Raw genomic sequence first — 22,667 nt, forward strand, 5'->3', positions numbered from 1 at the left:
CCAGTAGCGTCTCCCCGTCTTGGTTTAACGTCCAACATTACATAGCGTTCGTCGTCACCACCCTCGTTGGTAGCCACACATTTATAGGTTTTAGCTTGCTGTGGTGTAACGCGATAGAATTCCAAGTAGGCTTGATTATGATGCTCTGATATTGATGTGCCAAGCTTGGGATGTGCATCGAATTCTATCCATTGGACATTGGGATTGGGGAAACCACTGGCTGTGCACAATACTTTAACTTCGTCGCCTTCGGTGACACTTAACACTTCCAAACTTGGCTCCAATTCAACTATTGGGGGGACAATGACACGTATGCTTGTAACGCTAGTAACTTTGCCAACCTCATTTTCTGCCACGCATTCATAATCGCCGGCATCCGTCAAAGTAATATCGTTCACACTGTAAACAGAAAAATCATAGTAAATAATGGGGAACGCTTTAAACGCCAAAGTCACTTAGCGTACATTATGTAACCGGGTTCGTTTTGTATTTGATGGCGAGACGAAAGTGGTTGACCATCCACGCGGCGCCATTGGACTATCGGTTCGGGTATACCGTTCGCTGTGCAATATAGCATAGCCTGACCGCCAGCAGTTATAGTTTGTGGTGCTTTCGGTTCTACATCGACGGTGGGATGTTCACGGGCTGCAATCAATGAAATGATGGTGGTTGTACATATTAGTAAAATAACTAGTATATGGTTGGGAACGTTCTTATTACCAACTCCTTTTTGAACTTTGAAAGCAATTTAAATTTATAGATGAGATTTAAAAAATACAAAATGAAAGGGAAAACAGTATTCCCGTGGAAGTAAGCATATTTAAAAAATAGAGAGTAAATTAACTTACAAAGTTTTTTTGATGACAATAATATAAGTTTACGTATATAAAGCAGTAAAAAAGTGGAGAAACTTACGTTCAATGTCAACAACGGTACTAGCTTGATCATGACCGGCGGAATTTTCAGCTATACATAAGTAAACGCCACGATTGTCAGGACGGGCGTTCATAATGCGTAAAACACTGCCAGTTTGCTGCACATTATCTCCCAATGACTCGTGAACTTTTGTCCATTTAATACTAGGATACGGAGTACCACTTGCCTCGCATGTTATACTAAAGTCGTGTCCTTGTATTATAAGATTCTCTTCAGGCAAACGCTTGACGCTGGGTGGTACCCTGTAACCACACCACAGCTATAAATTCTGAATTAATATGAAATGTAATAAAAATCTTACGTTCCGGGTAAGGGCGGCTCCACAGGTCCAATACTGCCGCCACCATTATATGGGGGTCGCGGTTCTTCAATAATTACTCGAGCATCCGATGTATAGTTACGGCGACCACGGTAATCAATACCAATGCAAGTGTAGACACCTGTATCACGTTGTGTGGATTCACGTATTTCCAGCGTGTTAGCGTTAATGATTAGATTGTGTGTACGATAAATTGGGTAGCCATCCTTGTTCCATTCATAGATTAGTACGACTGAGGTGGTGGGTTGACACGTTAAACGTACATAACTGCCTGGCTCTCCATTGAATGAAGGTGGTTCAATGTAGACTACTTCCCTGGGTGGTGTCGGGGGCGATGGACGTGTAGGTCTTACACGTAAGGTAGTGTACTTTTCTTCATAGCCTACGCCATTATTGGCTTGACAACGATAGCTGCCTTCATCTGATTTTCGTGGTGACTCGAATATCAATCGTGATTCCTCTGTGTGAGCTTCTCGGGACATTTGACCGTCGACCCGTGTCCAAATAACAGTGGGCATGGGATTGCCGCTAACTTCGCAATCAATTTGATTAGGTTGATATTCATCGAAAGTTACATACGGAGGAAGGTTCTCAATTTTGGCCGGGGTACGACGAGCGCTTTCTGTGAAGAGGAAGAGGGGAAATGTAATTAGAAAATGTGAAATAATTAAGGATTTGGTAATCGACGTTTGCTCTGCTTTGAGAAAGTCTTTACCGTATCTAGCCAACATTTCTTTGGCATATCCTTGTAATTTTAAAAACATATGTAGGCGGTAATAATGAGAGAAATTTTTACTTAACCAAATTCTGAGATAGAAATGTTACTGTATTAATTATACTTACCCGTAATCGTAATCGATACTTTGTCTTCGTAAATACGTTGGGTGTCGTTATTGCGTGCCTGACATATATAAACCCCGGAATCGTGTATTTGTAAGTCATATAAATGTAAGATTCCGTTATCTTGTTCCCAGTTATACGGCATCTGACCATTCAGTTTATACCATGAAACGATAACGGGACTCTGTTTAGAAATTAATAGATATTTCAAACTTTGGTTTTTAACTTCGCGTAACGGCAATTACTACTTACGCTGTTCCAAACTAAGCGACCGGTACACGTTAGCGTAATTGATCCACCCACGGGTATGATAGTAATTTCGGGTGGGGCTATCGATACGCTTATTTGGGTCCGATAATCATAATCTGGCGGTGTAGATGGACGTGAAGTTGGGCGTTCTGGTTCATAATCATCTAAATGAAAAATTAAAAATTTATTGAAACGCTTTGCCCCGCAAATCGTTGGAGCTACAATCTTCCAAATACATATATGTGTGACACACCAATTCTAGTATTAGTGACAATGAATATGATTTAGAGATGGAATAGGGGAACCAGAGAGAGTGTTAGTAAAGTTTTAACTACTTTTGCGTTACAAAAAATTGAAAATATTAAGACAAAGTGATTCACATTTGAAGTTTTACGAAATGCTTTACATAGCATTTATATTACGACGAGCTGTCAAGACAACGAACACAGAGCGGAAATTGCGCTAAGGCTGAATTTTTATTGTTCTTCTATATGTAAAAGTCGGAATCTTAGCTTTATCTAAATCCTATCTTTTGTTTAAACCTACATGCTTAAATTCTTTACATCGTTCAGCGATCATCGGATCTTAATGTTCAGCAGAATCGATTCACTTTAATAATATTTATTACGAGAGTGCGAATGCATTCTTTCGTCTACCTATGGTTGAAACATTCATTAAAATTTGAACAGACGAGGACAGTATGATTAGTGTTTAGATTAGAAAGCTGTAACGCCTTTTGAACACAAAATTCATGTACTGCAATTATATTAATTACATTAATTTATGTACTGTAAACTATTTATTAAACTAAGGATTCATTACTTTAATCCGCTTCGGCTGATACTTTGAGTAATGGAAATTAAACCAATTGGTTTACTAGCATGTCATTTTGTGGGAAGCATTTTGATTATTTAAATATCATGGTTGAAGAAAATTTCTGAACTATTTCAACAGACCCCTAATTCCAAACTTGAGAGCAACTTGTTGTTACATTTAAGTTGAATGTTCGCCAAAAAAACCTATAAATTTGGTCTGAATTTACCCCAAGGATTTTTTTCAATGTTTTAAAAATTATCGACATGAACTGCATTATATTTCTAAACTAATAGAAGTCATGGAACTCATAGAATATGAAAGGCAAGTTGTTCGGCAATAAAGAATGAGTTAGTTTTGCTTCTTTTTTATTACGTGATGAATGAAACAATTTATGTCTATAGTGCTGTTAAATGGGGCAAAACGGTCTTGAATTGTGAATAAATAAATAAGAGAGAATCTATGGTGATATGCGATCGAGATTTTTGGGGATTCGATTTTACGATCGAAGGCAGTTGATATGAGAAAGTTTCATTAAATTATCATTTTTACGAAATGCAATGTAAATATACGGTATTCAATTAGCATGTCGTATCACAATGCCGTACCAATAGATATATTTCAAATAAAACGAAATGCAAATTGTTTATAAAACGTATGCCGCTGTATTTTTTAATGGCAAGCGAAGCATGGGCTGGACTTTGTTGATTTAACGACGCTATAACACAAGTTATGAGATCTTTAGCGTAATTAACGGTATTTGCTAATTATGAGCTTAGTCTCACGTGAGCCAGAAGACAAGATTTGTGTTTAAACCTGTTTTTTCGAAGTTGGAATCACCATTTCCATAGACAATAGGTCGGCAGACAAGTGGAGCTGCACGCTAATGCAGAATAAATTTACTTTATAAAGTCTTCGATATTCAAATATATTCTCTCTTGTATCAAAAAATAAACCGGCAAAAGAAAACTAAAGGCATCAGATTATATATCCAACGATTTATTATTGGTTCTAAATGCGACTGGAGGCAGGTCAATAGGTGAACTGATTTCGTCAGAATAAGAAAAGTTTGGAACTTAATTTACGATATAAAAATATAATTATCACACTAGCCTCGTGCATTTTGAATTGATTTCTACAAGCAATGTCAAGCATGATAAGAACTAATTATTTTTGTAAGTTGTCTACAACCTAGAGTCATAGGAAGCGGGCTTAATAAAATTCATTTTTTATTTTTTTTTTTTTGGGAACCTTCATAATGCGAAGTGTTTTATTTTGTAAATTTCAAATGTGTTAATCACTTGTAAAAATTCGTACCCATTAGAATGATATATTAGTAAAATCTATTAAATACATTTTTATAAGAAATATATCAACCACTATTTCGTATTTGGGTGGTTCCTGTCTGTTATATTAACATTTATGACATACATGGTAATTTGCCGGTATGGTTTTGTTTTTCAATCCAACTCTAGAAATTTCTGAAATTTGTTTTTTACAAAAGTTTGTTTGTGGCTTCGGTTGTAAATTACTTCAGTGGCAATAACTAAACATAGAGTTTTCAAGTCAACAACAAATTTTTACACTTACAGTAAATGCTAAGTAAGGTTGGAGGGAATACTTGTAAGTTATAATTCATCTTTATACTTGTGTACTAAAAAGACCACTAGCTAACAAGAGGAGAAGACAACAAATTAATTTAATTTTGATTTTAGGTTTATTCACTACACAATAATTATCAATTTTACATATATATTAAGTAGAAGAGTAAAATCCAAAGATGTTTTTTTTTTACAAAGCTAAACCATTTCTATAAGGTTTTTTTGGTTTTTTTTTGTACTGGATTAGAAGGTCTACGACAAATCGTTGTTGTATTCTAAAAGTTGGCAAAATTTACTTTGAATTAATTACTATAAGAATTCTTTTTAAGAAGAAGTATTAAAAAAAGCAAATATTTGTGCGAACCTCTGACATTACAGCCATACTGCAGTTTAGTAATATTTCCTATATTTTCTCTGCCGCGGTATATTTGTAAGATCTCATTATCGGCTATGCTTTGATTGGCTTCGATATTGAATTGGTAACCGTTACAACAAAATCCGTGCCTTAAATCGTATACTATGTCAGGCGGTGCTTTTATAACTGGCTCCGCTGGCATGCGATTGAGTAGTGATTAGCAGTGAGTCGAGTGTTATTGATTTTTTTATTTATTTGTTTATTTATTTTTTTTTTTTTTGGAGAGATGAATATGTGTGTGAATGTGAAATGTGTGAAAAATTTTCAGTGTGTGCGAAATTTGAAAAAAAAAGGAAATGAAAAGTTTAATAATTAAGTAAAATGTTAACGAATAAGAATAAAAATGATCATTTACAAACTAAAAACTTCTCTTAGGGTCTCTATCAGAACTTTCAAATGTATAATATATCCACCGAAATATTCCTTATTTCACAGATCACCTTCTCTACCTTTCAATATCAATCTAAACTTGCCAATCTACTCAAATTAACTCATTTCTCTATTATTTCTGTGATTGATTACGTCGAATATTCATTATTGATCTAACTTACCTGGATATTGGCAACGATCACCGGTGTAATGAAGTTTGCATTGACATTTCACATAACCTCTGTCATCTAAATTGCACGACGTGGAACCTTCTTCTTGACAAGGGCATGGAACACAATCTCGGTTATTGTTGCGATAGAACATGGCAGCGCAACTCTCACAAGAGCTACCCACATAACCGCTTGGACAAGAGCAGACCTCCACATCGATGGCATGTTCTGAACCCGGCATCGGTCTCTCGACGGATCGTTCTAGTATAACGTCGCGTATTGCTGTACGTGTTGTGGGAATTTTGGGTGTAGCTCTAATTAACAGATGTTCTAAGTTAGACAGTACATTCATAAAGTCTGTGCGTGAAGCTCTCTGCATAACGCCTCTTTGTATGGTATGCCAATTTTCCTCTTCATGTAAGCGTATACTGTAATCTGAGCTTTCTTGTTCATTCACCGGACGTGACCATAGCAATTTCATCCCGTTGCCTATAAGAATTATATCATTGCCGGGCACATATTCTCCGTAAGAGTCAACACTAAGTACGTAGGAAAGAGCTCCGCCATAAGAGTATAATTGGTTTCCTAATACTGAACCACGCAAACTCCAATACTTAGGTGTAAAAGAAGTATAGCCATATATGTATTCATTGGCTCCAAAGTCGTGGCTTAAATTTTCGGTATCCGCTATCAAGCCTTCTTCATCAGTAAGAAGGGGTGGATTTTCGAAAAAGTCAACCGGTATGAGTTGACGATATAAGGAAGCTGAAGTGCAAGTAGTGCTTTTGTGTGAACAGTAGCATTCCTTGCAACCGTCTGGATTACGTTCGGAGAGCCCAAACGTGCCAGGTCTACATTGATCGCAACGATTGCCTTGCACGTTTGGTTTGCAGTAGCAATATCCATTGTCGCAAGACGTTGTGCCAGCTTGATTGCAATAAGAGCATGAAGTCTGGTTATCAGGAGGAGGTGGCGGCAAATAGTCACCTCCGGGCGTGCAGTCGTATGGAGTGCCAGTGGTCGCTACGCCGCTGTAGCCATACGCACAACGGTCACAATTGTCACCTTCTGTGTTGTGGGCACAATTTTTACAGACGCCAGTCTCGGCATCGCATTCCTGGGAGTGACCATTACATTCACAAATTTCACAGAGACCCAAATATAAACCAGCTTCCGGATTACGTTTGTAACCGGGAGCACAACGCTCGCAAGACAAACCAATGTAACCTTCAGGACAGCGACATTCTTCTACCTCTACAGCTTTAGTATTACCAGTGTTTGTGGGCGTAGCAATATCGAATGAAACATGTGTTAAAGTGCCTTCTTTAGTGCTGGTAGTGTACGTGGCTTTGATATAAATAGCGTCAATTTTGGATAAGGCCATTAACAAGTGTTGACGATTAACCACCTGACCATCAGAACGTTGCCATGCGCTTTCTACAATGGGAACCGAATAAGAGCTGGAAGAACTAGGAGTAACCCCCGTCTTGCGGTAGTGAATCATAGTCAAATCCTCGCCCTATCGTTAAAAAGGAAGTTAAAGAGATGTTCCCTATATAGTAATGTCCCATACTTACGCTCTTTATAACTACGTCGGGTGAAGTGCTTCGCGACATCAGACCACCAGGCATAGGACTGTAACTTAAAGTGTAATTCAATTTGCCGCCGTAGGTACTAATTTTGTTGCCCAAGAATTGCGCAGGTAGACTCCAGTATAAAGGTTCTGCTGTCGGGGCATTGCTGAAAGATAATGATGATCCTGTCGAAACAAAGTCCACATTGGAGGGATAATCAGCATCGTAATCCCGTATTAAAGTAAAGCCGTGAGGTGCTCTTGATTGACCAAAGTTGGAGACAATTTGATCGCGATACCATGAGCTACTGGTACATGTGTTGGTTAGACCGCTACAGAAACACTCAATACATCCTGTGTACGTAAATGCATTCAGATGGAAAGAATCAGGAGCGCAGGTATCACAACGTGGTCCCACCACCAATTGCTTGCACTCGCAAGTACCATTGGGATGAGGATAGTAGGTACCCTCGGCGTTGCAAGTACTTTCGGGTACGGGATAGCAATGGCCGCCAGGCAGTATAGGGTTTCCTTGATAACCCGGGGCACAACTTTCACAGCGACGTCCGGTATAGCCTTCATGGCAGTTACAGGTAACTTCACTATCTGGACCCAGCGAACAGCCGTTCGCAAAATTATTACTACCCGTTTGTGGACAAGGACACTCTCGGCAAGGTATGCCACGTAGCGGATCACCATATGTACCAGGCGAACACGGAACAGGAGTGAATGGCACGCAACGTCCTAGCCATGCGCCGCCTTTTTGACGCACGTAGCCTGGAGCACAGGATTCGCAAGAGTCTCCTGCATAACCGTTAGGGCATTGACACTGTTCTACCAATGAAGCTTGACCCAAGCCATGATCATGTGCACCAGCAGAGTTCATAAGAATATTCGTAAGTTCAACTTCACGTTCCGTAGCTTCAATATAACTTAACCGTATTAAAAGATTGTCCACATTGGCCAAAATCATCATGATTTCTTCGCGCGTAGCCAAACGGCCGTCCGGTTTTTTCCATGTTCCAGGACTGAACTGAACTTCCATTTTGTTAGGCACATTCACTTGAGGTTGCAAGCGAGCGCGGTAGGTCAAAGTGAAACCATTGCCCGTAACAATAACGTCAGGATGATGCGTCGGTCGTCCACTGCCTACGACATTAATATCGTATTTAAGATAGCCGCCATAGGATTTCAACTGATTGCCCATATATTCGCTTGGCAAAGCTAGATAAGGCGCACTACGTCCACCGCCATAATGAACATCGGATGCACGGAATTGTACACCATGAAGGAGAGTCATCATACCGGAAGCGGGAGCTTCATTTATCACAATATTACTATACGGACTCAATTCGACATCAACTACACGATGTGAACTAACCGGAGCTTGAATTACAGAAGTGAAAAGATCAGCGCTTTTGCAAGTCTTAGAAACACCGAAACAGAAGCAATTGATGCATTCATCAGGTGATCGAGCTAACATATTAAAGAAGCCTGCAGGACAAACACCAGGTCTGTCTGGGGTTATCACAGTAACTAAGGTATCAGTAGTGAACTTGCTGCCTTTGGTGTTGATAATCTCACAGGAATAGGCGCCACTCTCACTAGATTGCATGTCAGGGCAGTATAAGTTGCCAGTGCCAGCGTAACTCTTAGATATGCATTTTTCGGGTACATGACCCCAGTTGAGTCGCCAAACTATCACTGGTACGGGAATACCAACGCCCACACAAGTTATGTTAAGGAAGTCACCCTGCTTAAGGACCTGTGTCGGAGGTGGATCACGTATTTTATCAGGAGCCACTAAGTAAAAAATATGGTTTAAAAAAGTAAAAATAGAACAAATTGTTTGCTTACTGCAACCAATCTCATCAGATCCATCGCGGCAGTCATTCGTATCATCACATTGGAAGGATTTCGGTATGCAATGACCGCTGCGGCATTGGAATTCGTCGTAACGGCATGGTGCTCCACTGGGTTCCGGATCGCAACTTTCTTCATCGGAGTTATCGCCACAATCGTTTTCTCCATCGCAACGCCACACACGATCGACACATTTGGAGTTACGGCACATAAATTGATTGGGATGACATTTCCGACCGTGGGAACAGCTGTGCTCATCGGAACCATCCGAGCAATGAGGGATACCGTCACATATCTGCGATCTATCTATACATTCGCCGTTCATGCAAGTAGCCTGGGTTGAAGAACAAGCTGCTGGAATACGTTCATCGCGAGGATTATCTAAAAGTAAAAAGGAAAATATCAATAATGACAATTTCATTAAATCTAAAATGAAAACCCTTTTTTACCATTTGGTCAAAAATTCCATAAATGAAGCGTTTAAGTCAAAGAAAAGAAACGAAAATTTTTGAAATATCTTTTTAACGCTATGAGAGTGAAGCCTACCTAAGCCGAAAAATTCCAAACCTATGTGAGGCACTGTGCCGTATAAAATTTTATTTGAAGGTATATGGTATCTATCATTACCCCAAGCTGCTTGAAAGCACGTTAAGGGAGCAAGACTTAATCAATTTCGAAAGAAGCTTGGAATTTATTTTTTCCTACTTACATTTTTCGACGGTTAGTTGCACAGAAACTTGCTGTCCAGGGACGTGACGGGGATAGCCTACAGCTTCACAAATATAAGTACCGGAATCTTCAACTCGTATATTAGGTATTTCCAAACGTCCGTTTATATCACGAGAACCCGCCGGTAAAGGTCGATCGCCGGGACGAGTCCAACGAACACGAGCCCGTAGCATACCTTCATCACGACAACGGAACACAGCTTCACGACCTATTTTATAGGGAAAAAAAGAAGAAAAGAAAATTATAGCGAAAAGCGCCAAAACTGTTTTTTAGATTTATTCATTCTTCAAGCACAACTAGCATAGTTTTTAATAAAAATTTCTTAATGTGTATTTACATTTTATATAGGGCGCGAAAGGTAAGCGTGTTTAGCATTGCTTTCAATTTAATCAGTCCTATAGTCATTGCAAGCGTATTTACATAGACTATATGTTAAATCAATTTATATTATTTAAACGTGGAATGGCAATCTAGCAGTGTATTGTGCGGCAACTGTAGGAACTCTACGTAGCCTAGAGTGATTGAGCTGCTAAAGAAATCACTAAAAAAGTCATTTTGTGTTTGGCCTTTCTGTCCAGTTTTCTTTTCCTCTTGAGGGAAATCCTTTTTTCTTTTACTAAGCAACACGCAATTATTTTCCAACATTTTCTTCTGATTGCTCAGGCTAAAAAAAACAACTTCAAGTAAAGAAGATTGTCTAAGCAGTCGTACTAAAAGGCAACATATTATACCTTTGTGAACCCATGAATAGAGAATTCAAGAATTTTGAAAAAAGTTTTAAAATATATTCATTTCTAATAACTGATTGTAATATTTAAGTTTTCCCTTAAGTGGGAACTTTCGAACGCTGAAAACGTATTGAACGATTTGTGTATTAATTGTAAGAAATAGTTAATTAATTGTATTCAATTAAGAGAAGCTGAATGGGTTTAAAAATGTATAAAGCCTGAAGAAGTATGGCGATACGTTGACGATGGACTAGAGAATTATACCAATTCAGTTCTTGAACGGTCACGGTCGATTTTCGTTGCGTTTTAGCGAGGCAAATTACGGTTCGGTAACTGAAGCAGGAAAATTATGTTGATTTGTAATCCTTAAGTTTTCGTTCCCATCCACCTATTGAAGCATCCATCGCTTTTATACATTTTTGCAGAGTTACTAGATTATATAAATAATTTGGTGATATTTACAGCATTATATACTTTTATCTTGTGAAATGCATAATATTCTCCGAGTGCTTAGTGTTGAAAAGGTGCTTAATTTTTATACTATAGCAAAATGCTTTTTATTATATCTTGGAAAACTTACCCTCCCTGATATATCCTGTTTTAATATATATTTTTTAAAAATTGTTTTTGTTTAAGCATTTTTAAAACGTTTAGAGGGAATGTTTTTATGAGAAAAGAACGGGAATGTTTTAAAGAAAAATAATTAAAAATTAATATTATTTTATTTTTTTTTTTATTAATAATGTTTAACGCAAAAAATTTTATATAATTTCCAAATTTATTTTTTCTATTTAAAAGTAAATTTTGAAATAGTTTTAGAATTTATTTGAACTGGGAAACTTACTTTCTTTGATCACTTGGTTGTTCGGATAGGTGCGCAAAGTTAACTGGTGCGGACTGGCAGTGGTTGGCCGTGCTAAAAATATATATATTTATTATAGTTTTTAAAAATATCATTATATATATATATATATTATTATTATTTTTTTCTTTGCTAATTCTGTAAATTATTATTATTAGTAGTGAAAATGTTTTCTTAATGACAGTGAAAATTATTATGCACATATCTCCTAAGGTAGAGGGAATTGTGTGGTTTTTCTTTTCTTCCTTGAAAAGAATCGGGGGTTTGTCATCTTCGTTCAAACAAAACAACTTACTATCGATTTCATTATTCAAAAGAGGAGCACAATCCAATTCATCACTTATATCGTGGGGACAGTCAATAACACCATTACAGCGCTTATAAGCCGGTATACAGAAGCCACTATCACACTGATACATATTAAAACCACCGCACTGTAAAGATCCCTTTAAAGGACCTTCATAGTCAATATAAGATTCTTTGGAAATTTCTTATGCAGAACAAATGATTTTTGTTTAGCAATATAGTGAAATGATGAGCATGATGATGAAGAATTTATAGATATTTTATGTAAAATGTAAGAAATAAAAGTGACAGTAAAAGATAAAAAGATAATGCCAAATTAAAAAAGAAAAAAGATACCAGGTTTTTAGCAGGAGCGCACCATTTACGTTGTCTTCTCTCAACTTGCAAAGTCTGCCATCCACATATGGAATAGTATATGTTTTAAGGAAGTTTTTAAAAGTTTTCTTTTTATATTGTATACCACTTGTGGTACAAGTGTGTTTTAAGTTTGTGAGCATGTGTACATGACCAATAAGGACGTCGAATAGATGCTTTTATTATATCGATCTAAATTTATCTGCCCCTCTTTTATTCTTGTGTTTAACCTCCTTCGAATTTTTTCAGATATTTTGATAAAATTTGGTAGACCGGGCTTAGGGACGAACACTTTTAAAAATGATTCGGATCGGACCAGTTTTTCGATTAAGTCTCATATAACGTCTTATTTTGAAAAGTCTTTATAAGATTAACTGTATTAAGCAAAGTGCTGTAGGGAATTTAATGGATAGCTGAGTGCCATTGTAATGCTTTTACTTGCAGCAGCCTTACATGCGTTAGCACTATAAACTTATAATCGCTTCCAAAAGCGAAGATTTCGATGATGTGTGGAGAAGTTCGAATCTTCTTAGACATTTAGCAACGTTACCGTTTTAATACGAGGCTGCTATGCCAAGTTTTACGCTAAGTTCTAGATGGTGCCATCATCTGCGTAAATACTTGCATTTGCGTTTGTATAACAAAAGAAAAGAACAACTTTACGTTGGAGTCAACAAGACGAAAAATTATGGCTAAAAAAAGAATACGTCATACGCCAATGAAAAAAATGAAAAAATAATTATGAGAGGCGCTCCTGCGAAAGAACCTTACAGTTAAAATTTTTCTGATTAAGGAACTTACTGCAGAATTTTTCATCTGAACTATCGGCACAATCCGTATAACCATTACAGCGGGCCAAAATATTAATGCATTGACCGTTATCGCAACGAAATTGTGAAGATAAACAGGTACGTGCCGGATCCAAACAATCATCCTCATCCGAATTGTCAGGGCATTCACGATAGCCATTGCATTGGGCATAAGCTGGTACACATTCACCGCTGCGGCAACGGAATTGATCAGCAGCACAACCTAATAGAAAATATTTTCAATGCATTTAGAATAAAGTTTTTCATAAATCAAAACCTAAATAAAATTCTATTACAAAAAACATTTATAAAAGCCAACAAAAATAAGAAAGGATTGATTGTAAAGGAATTTATCTAAAGTATATACACTTGTTTTAACGGTAAACATGCTGACGAAAAACGTCTAAGTTCTACACGTGCCAAACGGAAAGGTTAAAGCAAAAAATTTTTTATAACATTTTTTGTTTTTTCTTTTTTTTTTTTTTCAAATATTAACCGATGCAATTTTGCTCATCCGAGAAATCTTTACAATCATAGTAGCCATCACAGTGTTGAGTCTCATTGATACAATATTGATGATCGTAACAGAAAAATTCATTATCCTTACATGTGGTGCCTTGTTTGTTTGTTGTAGTTGTGTTTTGTATATAAATTTTATATTTTATCAAAAAAAAAAATTAAAAATTATTTTTTTAAATATTTTTATAGAAAGCTTTTATAGAAGAGAATAGTGATTAGTAAATTGAGTTTGAGAAGAATACATAAAAAAGCTGGTGAATTGCAAAATCAAAATTTCTGTGCTTTTAGAAATCTTATAAAAAAATATCTCTCTCAGGAGCGAAATCAATTTTAAGTTAATCCGCTTTGTGCTGATAGCTTTTGTCAGTTCACGACACAGTAATCAGGAAACCGGTTTTAAGGAGTACAGATAGTTGAAGAAATCTAATCATTGGAAAATTTAGACCAAAGACCAAAGTTTGGTCATCTTCTTCCTAGATTAGATCCAAAATTGCAAGCTATAATTCAATTCTTAAACGATGTCAGCGCAAGCTCTCGAAACTCCCATAAAATCGACGCGTTTCGATATTGTCTCAATCTCTGTCCTGCGGTTGGATTAAGTCTATGTAAAGTGTTAGCAGGCATGTTTTGGCGATTCAAATGCTGCTAAGGCCAAAAAACAATCAGAATGGCTTTCCTTAAGTGATTTAATCGTCTCGTGTCGCTCAAATCATCCGATTAACAGCCTACCAAGAATACCGATCGACTATACTAGACCAGAGAGCAACTTGTTTATTTTTTTAAGAGGTTTTTTGAATCTCAAATTGAATGTTAAGTTTCATTGATCAAGTAAAGGACGGCATGAAATATGAGAATACGTTCATCAATGTTGCACGATCTCTCACATATATGCTTATTTTCATGAACTTCATATAGGAAATAAGTTCCTAAGGCCTATTTCAAAATCTTTTCATTTATTTTTATGCCCATGGCGTTATACAATAAAAGATTTTAATGAAAGAAGGACATGATGATGATGAAGCACATCGAAGTTATTGCGAATAAGGTACCGTAAATTAAAAATTGAGAGAAATATCTTCTAGGTCTATCTTATTAATGGGTGTACAAATTATCTGCATGGACCGACTGAGACGCTCTAATTTGATAAAACGCTTGTATTGTTAATGTAGTTAGTGGCTTGAGCAGTAAGGGAAACAAAAATGATTAATCGCCTGAAACTTAAAAGTGATTTCACTCCTCGTTGAAGAAAATTTCTTTTTTGCATTATATAGAAGTGCTCCCTATTTGCGTATAGAATTAAAATGAGTTTTGATTAAAAATGCATATGAACTTACAGTTTGCTTCATCTGAACCGTCATCGCATTGCGGTGTGCCATCACAACGTTCATTTTCGCTGTAGCATTTGCCATTCGAACATGTATGTTGGGGACAAGGGAAGATAGGTGGTGGACGGGTAGGGAATGGATAACCAAGTGGGCAATTTTGCTCATCCTTACGATCAAGGCAATCGTAATGACCGTTACAACGTAGCGATGTCGAATGACAGTCATCATCACAGAAAAACTGATCGTCACGACAATCTTCCGGTGTTAGAACGGTGGTAACTTTAATGTTGCAATGACGTTTGATATATATATGTAGTAAAAAGGATGATGAGAATAAGCGAGCGAGCAAGCACATTCATATGTATGAAGATCGCAGCAGCAGGCAATTATTATTATTTATTCATTTATATTATTATTATTTTTTTATTTGAAAAATAGAAGGAAGAAAGGAAAGAAAAGAGTATTTTCATGTTAAAAATTTTATGAAATGATAAAATGATATACATTTTTTTAATTGTTAGAGAGGTTTTTTTAAAGCAAAATATTTACATTTTATACATGTTTTTTTTTTTTTTTTTTTTTTTTTTTTTTTTTAAAATTTTCAGATATATATATATATGTATATATATAAACTTAAATTTAGTTTAGTCTTAACTATAGATCGTTTTATGACTTTACCGGTTTTTTCACATTGTTTAATGGATTCATCTGAACCGTCTTTACAATCAGTACGACCGTCACATAAATAATCTTTGTTAATACACAACAAATTATCACATTGCCATTGATCAGAACGGCACGAATTATTTGATAAATTTAGATCGCTTTCAGAGGGTTCTAAGTGATAATATAGAAGAAGAAGAGAGAAAAAAAAAAGGTAGGGCATGGTGTTATGAGTTTTTTTTGTGAGGGATGAACTTATGGAGATAACTACAAAATGATGATATCTTATGGAATAGTAAGACTTAATAAATGAATTGAGGGGATTTTTTCAAGGGCGAGGGATTTTGTTTTTCTAACACCCACCACAATGGTCTTCATTTCAACTGCTGCAGAGGTAAGATCTCTGTTGCATGTTTGTTCATGACAATTGAGATTTTAAAAGTTTGTCTGTCTGGGTATTGATGCACCTCACGTTCATTTCCGGTAGCAGCAGTAGAACAGCGAATCTTTAAGTTATGTGGAAATTATTCCAGTTTCTTTTCTTTACATGTGTGTGATCTAAATTCATTATTTTCGTATAGTTCCCGAGAATTTACGGTGTATTTTGAGGAAAAGCTTTAAGAACCTTATCTATATTAAAGGGCATTATCTTTATGTGTAACATATCTTTGGCGTACTGGCGTTAAATAATATTGAAAAAAACCGGTAATTTGGTGGGAAAATCAGTCTCGTCAATGAAACTCATATCACAATCATATCGACGATTTAATTAGATGAAAATCAAAGATTTATGTAAGCGATAACTGTCGCCCCCTACTTTGCAAGGCAATCCTAGATCCGAGAAGGCTTATATCAAAGTTGGAGTATCAGATATGAAAGTTTGGTAATGATTCAAACCTACTGCTGTGGGCAAGGCGAAGTCAATCTGCCTACTTCGGTCTATTTAACGCTCTTAGGTTTATGGTAAGCAGAATCAACACGATACTCTCTGAAGATCTGTTCGTAAAAGTTAGGATCTCTACCGAAATCAGAGTTCGATATTCTGACCCCGTGGTCCCCATAGTTACGACTACAAAGGTTTGGAGTTGTCGACATTGCTCGAAGACCTGTTTGCTAAACCTTGAACAAGCAGTTGATTCCTCACCGTCTCGATGACTGTTTCATAGTGAGTTTCCGTTCTAGAGAAATGTGATTGGCATTCAAGTGACTGCCGCCAACGACCATCGCACACAAAAAATGAGAGCGTAATACGCAGTTTATGCAGTCAAGGCAAAGTTTTTCAACAAATGAGGACATATCGTAACTTTTAATATAAAGTGTCCACTTGTTAATTTTGGAAAATATTGCAAAATAGAGAATTTAATTAACGAGAATGAGATATGAGTGGACGAAAGCTGGTATTGGAACTTTGCCGATTTTCAAAACTTTTGTTCACAGTTTTCCAAGAAGCCCTAAAAGTCTGAATCATATAAAACGCATAAAAGTTGAAGAATAAAAAAATGTACTAAATAGCGAGTGGTGGGTGATTAAGATCCGCCCTAGGGCGAATAAAATATATTTTCTACTATTTTGAATGATTATATTTGATTTTATCATTAATTTTATTATTTTTTTGATACTAATCACCAGTAAAATATTGATACAGTAAAATTGTTTACCAACCCTGACAACCCTCTTCATCCGCTCCATCGTAACAATCAATTTTTCCATTACAACGGATATTCCAATCAACACAAGTGTTATTGCATTTGAATTTTAATTCAGGACAATCACCTTAATTTTTAAAGAATTTTTATTTCAGGGTTACAGTAAATTAAATTAATTAAACAAAAAAAAAAAAAGAAGGTAAAAAATATTTTTTGGTATTCTTAAAAAGCATATGCAAAAGCAATATCTACAATAGGCCAATTTATTAGCTAAGCTCCAAACCAGATTGTGCATACAAGAGAAGAAAAAAGCAAACACTAAACTAAATAACAACTTACCACAGTTACGCTCATCACTACCATCGGTACAATCTATTTTACCGTTACAATGTAAATTATTTAAAATACATTCTCCCGTGTCACAACTACATACATATACATAACATTTTTTTTACGTTCGTATGTATGTTTATTTTTTGCGATTGTTTTTAGTAAAATTTTTACACATACATAAAAGTTGATGAATGTTTTCGTGTGATATGCCATTACAGATAAAATTTAAGCAACAACAGTAAATGATGATGGAAACACACGCAGTCATTGTTTGAATGTGACATTTCGGTGTAGGTGATAGTCGGTGTGGTGGTGATATGTTTCAGTTATGATAGACGTGGGTATATTTTTAAAAATTGCCACATTTTGTTTTTTTTTTTGTTTGTGGAATTTATTAAGTTATGCAATATGTCGATGGCGGGATGGTGAGACGGTAGTGATACATTGTTGTTGTTGTAGTTGTTGTTGTTTTAATATTTCATGATTGAATATATATATATATATATATATATATATATGTATATATATATATGTATATATATATATGTAAAATGAGAGAGAGAAAAAAAAGATGATACTAAAATTGTTTGGCGCAATTATTATAAAAAAAAAAAAACAAAAAAAAAAGAATTAAGAAATTTGCTTTGCCTTTATAAAAAAATGCAAATATTTTTTTCGTCAGAGATTGGCCTTTTTAAAAATAAAAGTAACACCTGTCCTATGAACAGTATGATAAAAGGAGTCTAGAACTATCAGACAATGAGGAGGAGAGTAAATCTGAGCTGAAAAAAGACATTTTCAACGGCGTTCTGAAGATCAAAAGTTTAAGTTGAACGTTCCTTTTCATAGAGTGCAGTGTTGGGCATGTCTAATTTGGATCAAAATTTTTTTTTACGGTTTACGGGGTTTCTACGGGATGATGTGATTCAAGTCGTAGTCATGACAAATTCATTCATATATTCCCTGGACCGTGGTAAGAAAGCATGCACATCTTCGAAAACTTAGTTCTCAGTCACGTTTGAATTGAAACTTTTCGTTATAGGTTAAAACTTGAAGTTAAACAATTTGATACATAGAAGCATAAGCAAGTGTCGAGATAGCGCAATAAACGATCTTCAAAACTTATGGCGAACATATTAAAAAGAAGTAATGAAAATGAGTAACGAAAAGTGCAGCGTCACTTATCGATATATTTTTAAATAAAACTAAAGTTACCCTGCAACTAGGACTAGTGTCTTAACAAAAATTACGCTATGTTTGCAGGAAATCATAATTTCATAGGACGCATAAGGTTCATAGGGAAATTTTGCTTTTTTTTTATAAATTTTTTTCTTTTTACATTTTCATTTCAGCAAGCAAAGCAAGTTTCTTAGTTGTTTCGAGTGTGGAATTAACTGCTTACGCGAAACCTTCGTGACAATAATGACAGTTTTGTTCATCGCTGCCGTCTTTACAGTCCACGTGGGCGTTACATTGCAAATTAATAGGTATACAATAATTTTGATCACATTCGAATTCATCTGGTTGACAGTGTTCTGTGGTTTTAATTAAACAAAAATGTTATATATGATTGAAGGGAGTAAATAAGTTCGTCTTATTTTTTTATTTTTTTTGGTAGTAAATACACAAAGAATGGGCGGGGAAAAAAAATAGGTTAAATTTAACAGAAACCGCAACCGTTATATTGATAGGGGGAGGGAGGGAGGTAGGGTGGTGTCTTTAAAATTTTACCTGTATACGACTGACAATCTGATTCGTCAGTGTCGTCGTCACAATCGGCAAAACCGTCGCATTTTTTATCGTTCGGTATACATTTCGAGTAATCACATTCGAATTCATATAATTCACATTCAGTAAACGTTGTATCAGCATCAGTATCAAAATCTTCTTTATATGGTTTCATTTTTATTTATTTATTTATTATTTATTTATTTATTTTTGGCGGGTAAATGATAAAATGTGATGAATGATTGTAGAATGTTTTTGTAGTGATGTGGTGGTGTTTCAATGTAAAATGAAAAGAAAAAACCAAAAAAAAATTAATATTAAAATAAATAAAATTAATTTTCCTTTTTTTTGCTTTGTTATTAATATTAATACGAAATTTTTGGAAATATATGTATTTTTTTCGTAAAAAATTATTTATTTATTTATTTATTTTTATTTTTTTTTTTTTTGCGTTATTTGGTTACCATAATTTGTGTCATCGTAATTGATGGGACAATTTATCTCATCCGAACCATCTAGACAATCAGTTATACCGTTACATAGCTTATAGTCCGCAATACAGATTCCATCAGCGCATTGAAATTGATAACTTAAGCAATCAGCCATGTTGCGACTTTTATTGAAATTACTATTGAAATCTACTCCCGATTCGTTTATTTTTTGCAGTTTTTTTTTTTTGTTTTTTATTTTTTTATGTATATATATATTTATTAGTGTTTGTATGTAAAAATGAGCGATTTGATGTATTTAAGTTTTATGGTAAAGATGATGATGTGTAAAAAACAAGGCATACAAAGTTATGCAGAGAATGAGAGAGACAGAGCATTAAAGAAGATAATATGATACATGAAAATAAAATTTGCAGAAAGAGAAAGAAATGAGAAAATAAATAGTAAATGTTTTGAGTCAGAGAATTTAAGAGTTGAAAAATAAAATATTATATAAATTATAATAGGAATAAATAAATAAATAAATAGATTTTAAAAAGAAAGTGATGAGAAAAAATAATGAAACATGAGAAAGATGCGATATTCAAAAATTAACTGTGCAAGAACGGTAGGAATGGGGAACGAGAAACACTTCTTTTTTTTTTTTTTTTTTTTTTGGTTTTCCTTACGTGTGTTAATTTATCTCTCAAAAAATCAAAATTTATTTCTTAAAAATTTTGGTTTTTTTTTTTTTTTTGCTTTGAGTATTTTAAAGTGAAATTTCTTTATACCCAATAGGAAATACTTCTTCCACGGCAGAGATGAGATGAGTGAGAGAAATGAATTAATAAGGAGGGCATATATGTTGTGAAAAAGTCGACTTCTATAATAGAATTGTAATGAACAGATGAGAACAGATGTGATGCTAAGTGGAAGTTTCATCGTGCCAGCACAGGCGCAAGTCCTTCTTGACTCTGTGCATTTGTTACTTTGAATGCTTTTAGACCATATATTTGCTCACAAATTAGATCGCGGAAATTGCTCGAAGAGTAATACATTAAAACATTCTTTGAAATTTATGGCGAGCGTGTCGTATATGCAAATGAACGTAACATAGGCATATAATAGAGAATGCAATACGTCTATGTTATCTAGAGTTTACGGTGGAGATTTCGTAACTCCAAAAAGTATCTATTCTACGTGGACTTGATTTAATAGAAAGCAAATCAAAGAGTTGAAGTGCGAAGTGTAAGCACACGGGTGGACTCGTGAAAAATTTTCAGATAGCTGTGTTAGCAGTAAAGCTGCTCTCGACTGTCCACATTTTTCATATTCAATCCGTTAATGAATCAAAAATTAAACTTGGAAGGGTAATCACCCTTCCCATCTATATTTTCCAAACTCACTTTGTTTGCAAACATATTATTCTTAACGATTTTTATGGGGTAATATTTAAAATGGCTACATTTTTGATGCAGTGATCTTTTCAAAATGGACTTGTTAGGTGGATGTGTTATGGTAAAGATGCTATGACACAATTCATTTTTAATAATGTTCATCCTCTTGTCCTCAACTACAATATTTCGAAAATTCTTTAGCATATTGCAGATTGGTAATCACAAAAAAAAAAAAAAAAAAATACACCGTCTTACTACGTATGGACAGACAATGCACCAACTCGATATACCCTCTAGCGCAAATATTGGAGCGTGGTTTCAAAGGCTTTTAAATTATGCTAACGAATTTCTAGGACAAAGTAGTTTTTTATATATGTGATGATCTTTGTAAATATATATGAGAGAAATATTTACATAAACGTTAGAAGAGAAACATCTTTTTAACAAATTTCTCCTAAAAAATAACAAAAATTTTTTTTGTTTTATAAACATATGATCGAAGTTTCGCGTCCGATTAATTTCAGGGATCTGCTTGACCTACCTGTCTAAACCTAAGCTGATAAACGATTATCGCTGTTTAATTTAATGGACATCAAAAATCGTGGAGTAAATTTTGTTAGATACTGTGAAAAAAACCAGGTGCAATCATATATCGTATAATACTTAAAACTGGGTTTGCTTGATAAGCAAAATAAAAATTAAAAGAAAAAAAAACAATGTTTTTCAAAATAATTACAAAAACAGAAAGATACGTAAAAGTAAGTTACAAATATTCTTAGTGTTCATAAAAAATTTGAAAAAAAGTTTCAAAAAAAATTTCTAGTCTATATACGCATGCATACAATAAGGAAATAGATATAAGAATTTGTTAGGAATTTTGTAGAAAATAACTTTAATATTTACAAATATATATGTATGTATGTATGTATGTATATTGAACACAGACAATCGGTATGCATGCATAAACGTGATTAAACATGCTTAAACGTGCAGTACACTAAACTAAAGAGTGAAAGATAATAACTGCATATGTAAATAAATAAATGAATAAATAAAAAGAAGAAGAAGAAGAAGATGAAGAAGAAGAAGAAAAGGAAAGGAAAAGGAAAAAGAAGATGAAGAAGAGAGATTTACTTACGACAACTGATCTCATCACTGCCATCTCTGCACTGAGGCTTGCCATCGCACACCTGCGTTTTCGGTACACAGCCACCGCCTTGTACACATTTAAACTGTTTATATGTACATTATATATACATACACATGATTATGATAGTATTGAAATACATTTACAATATTTCCCAATAAAAGAAATATTCTGAAAAATTCAGAAAATCTCTTCAACTCTTACCTTATCATTGCTACAATTGCATAGACCGTAACTTTCATCATCATAACGCGCACAGTCTCGTACACCATCACAAACACTCTCTAATGGTATACAAGCGCCATTCTCACACATAAATTCCATACTAAGACATGTTTTCTTAGCTAAATGTTGTGAATTGAGTTTCATTTTTTTTTGTTTTTTTTTTTTGTTTTTTAATTTCATGATGATTTTGAAGTATAGATGAAGAGAAAATGATGAATCATGAAGACCAGTCATAATCAGAAATTTTTACCAGAAATTCGATTTGAAAGAGGAAGAGAAGTATGTGTTTTTAGAGAGCCATACAAAAAAACAAAAAAAAA

At 34.8% G+C, this 22,667-nt stretch overlaps 1 protein-coding gene across 28 annotated transcripts in view; it reads right to left on the minus strand.

Moving 5' to 3' along the window:
* Window positions 1–22,667, minus strand: part of LOC119640798 (basement membrane-specific heparan sulfate proteoglycan core protein) — a 205,498-nt gene that overhangs the window by 22,377 nt on the left and 160,454 nt on the right. For 13 of the 28 annotated variants that reach the window (XR_005247742.1, XM_038039037.1, XM_038039089.1 and 10 more), the window contains 19 exons: window positions 22,327–22,466; window positions 22,114–22,207; window positions 19,615–19,788; window positions 19,154–19,309; window positions 17,106–17,216; window positions 15,459–15,617; window positions 14,790–15,059; window positions 12,929–13,159; window positions 11,450–11,521; window positions 9,858–10,085; window positions 9,143–9,529; window positions 7,290–9,088; window positions 5,725–7,231; window positions 2,348–2,508; window positions 2,099–2,279; window positions 1,238–1,877; window positions 916–1,178; window positions 465–645; window positions 2–399 (listed from right to left, as the gene is read on the minus strand). Coding sequence is in view for 27 of the 28 variants with exons in the window: in XM_038039037.1 (XP_037894965.1) it covers window positions 2–399; window positions 465–645; window positions 916–1,178; window positions 1,238–1,877; window positions 2,099–2,279; window positions 2,348–2,508; window positions 5,725–7,231; window positions 7,290–9,088; window positions 9,143–9,529; window positions 9,858–10,085; window positions 11,450–11,521; window positions 12,929–13,159; window positions 14,790–15,059; window positions 15,459–15,617; window positions 17,106–17,216; window positions 19,154–19,309; window positions 19,615–19,788; window positions 22,114–22,207; window positions 22,327–22,466 (7,152 nt within the window). In the remaining variant the exon portion in view is untranslated. The remainder of the gene's footprint in view (window position 1; window positions 400–464; window positions 646–915; window positions 1,179–1,237; window positions 1,878–2,098; window positions 2,280–2,347; window positions 2,509–5,724; window positions 7,232–7,289; window positions 9,089–9,142; window positions 9,530–9,857; window positions 10,086–11,449; window positions 11,522–12,928; window positions 13,160–14,789; window positions 15,060–15,458; window positions 15,618–17,105; window positions 17,217–19,153; window positions 19,310–19,614; window positions 19,789–22,113; window positions 22,208–22,326; window positions 22,467–22,667) is intronic. The other 15 variants (XM_038039211.1, XM_038039192.1, XM_038039196.1 and 12 more) reach the window with 10 other exon arrangements.

The sequence above is a fragment of the Glossina fuscipes genome, unplaced genomic scaffold (genome assembly GCF_014805625.2).
Source record: "Glossina fuscipes isolate IAEA_lab_2018 unplaced genomic scaffold, Yale_Gfus_2 0, whole genome shotgun sequence".
Lineage (NCBI taxonomy): Eukaryota > Metazoa > Arthropoda > Insecta > Diptera > Glossinidae > Glossina > Glossina fuscipes.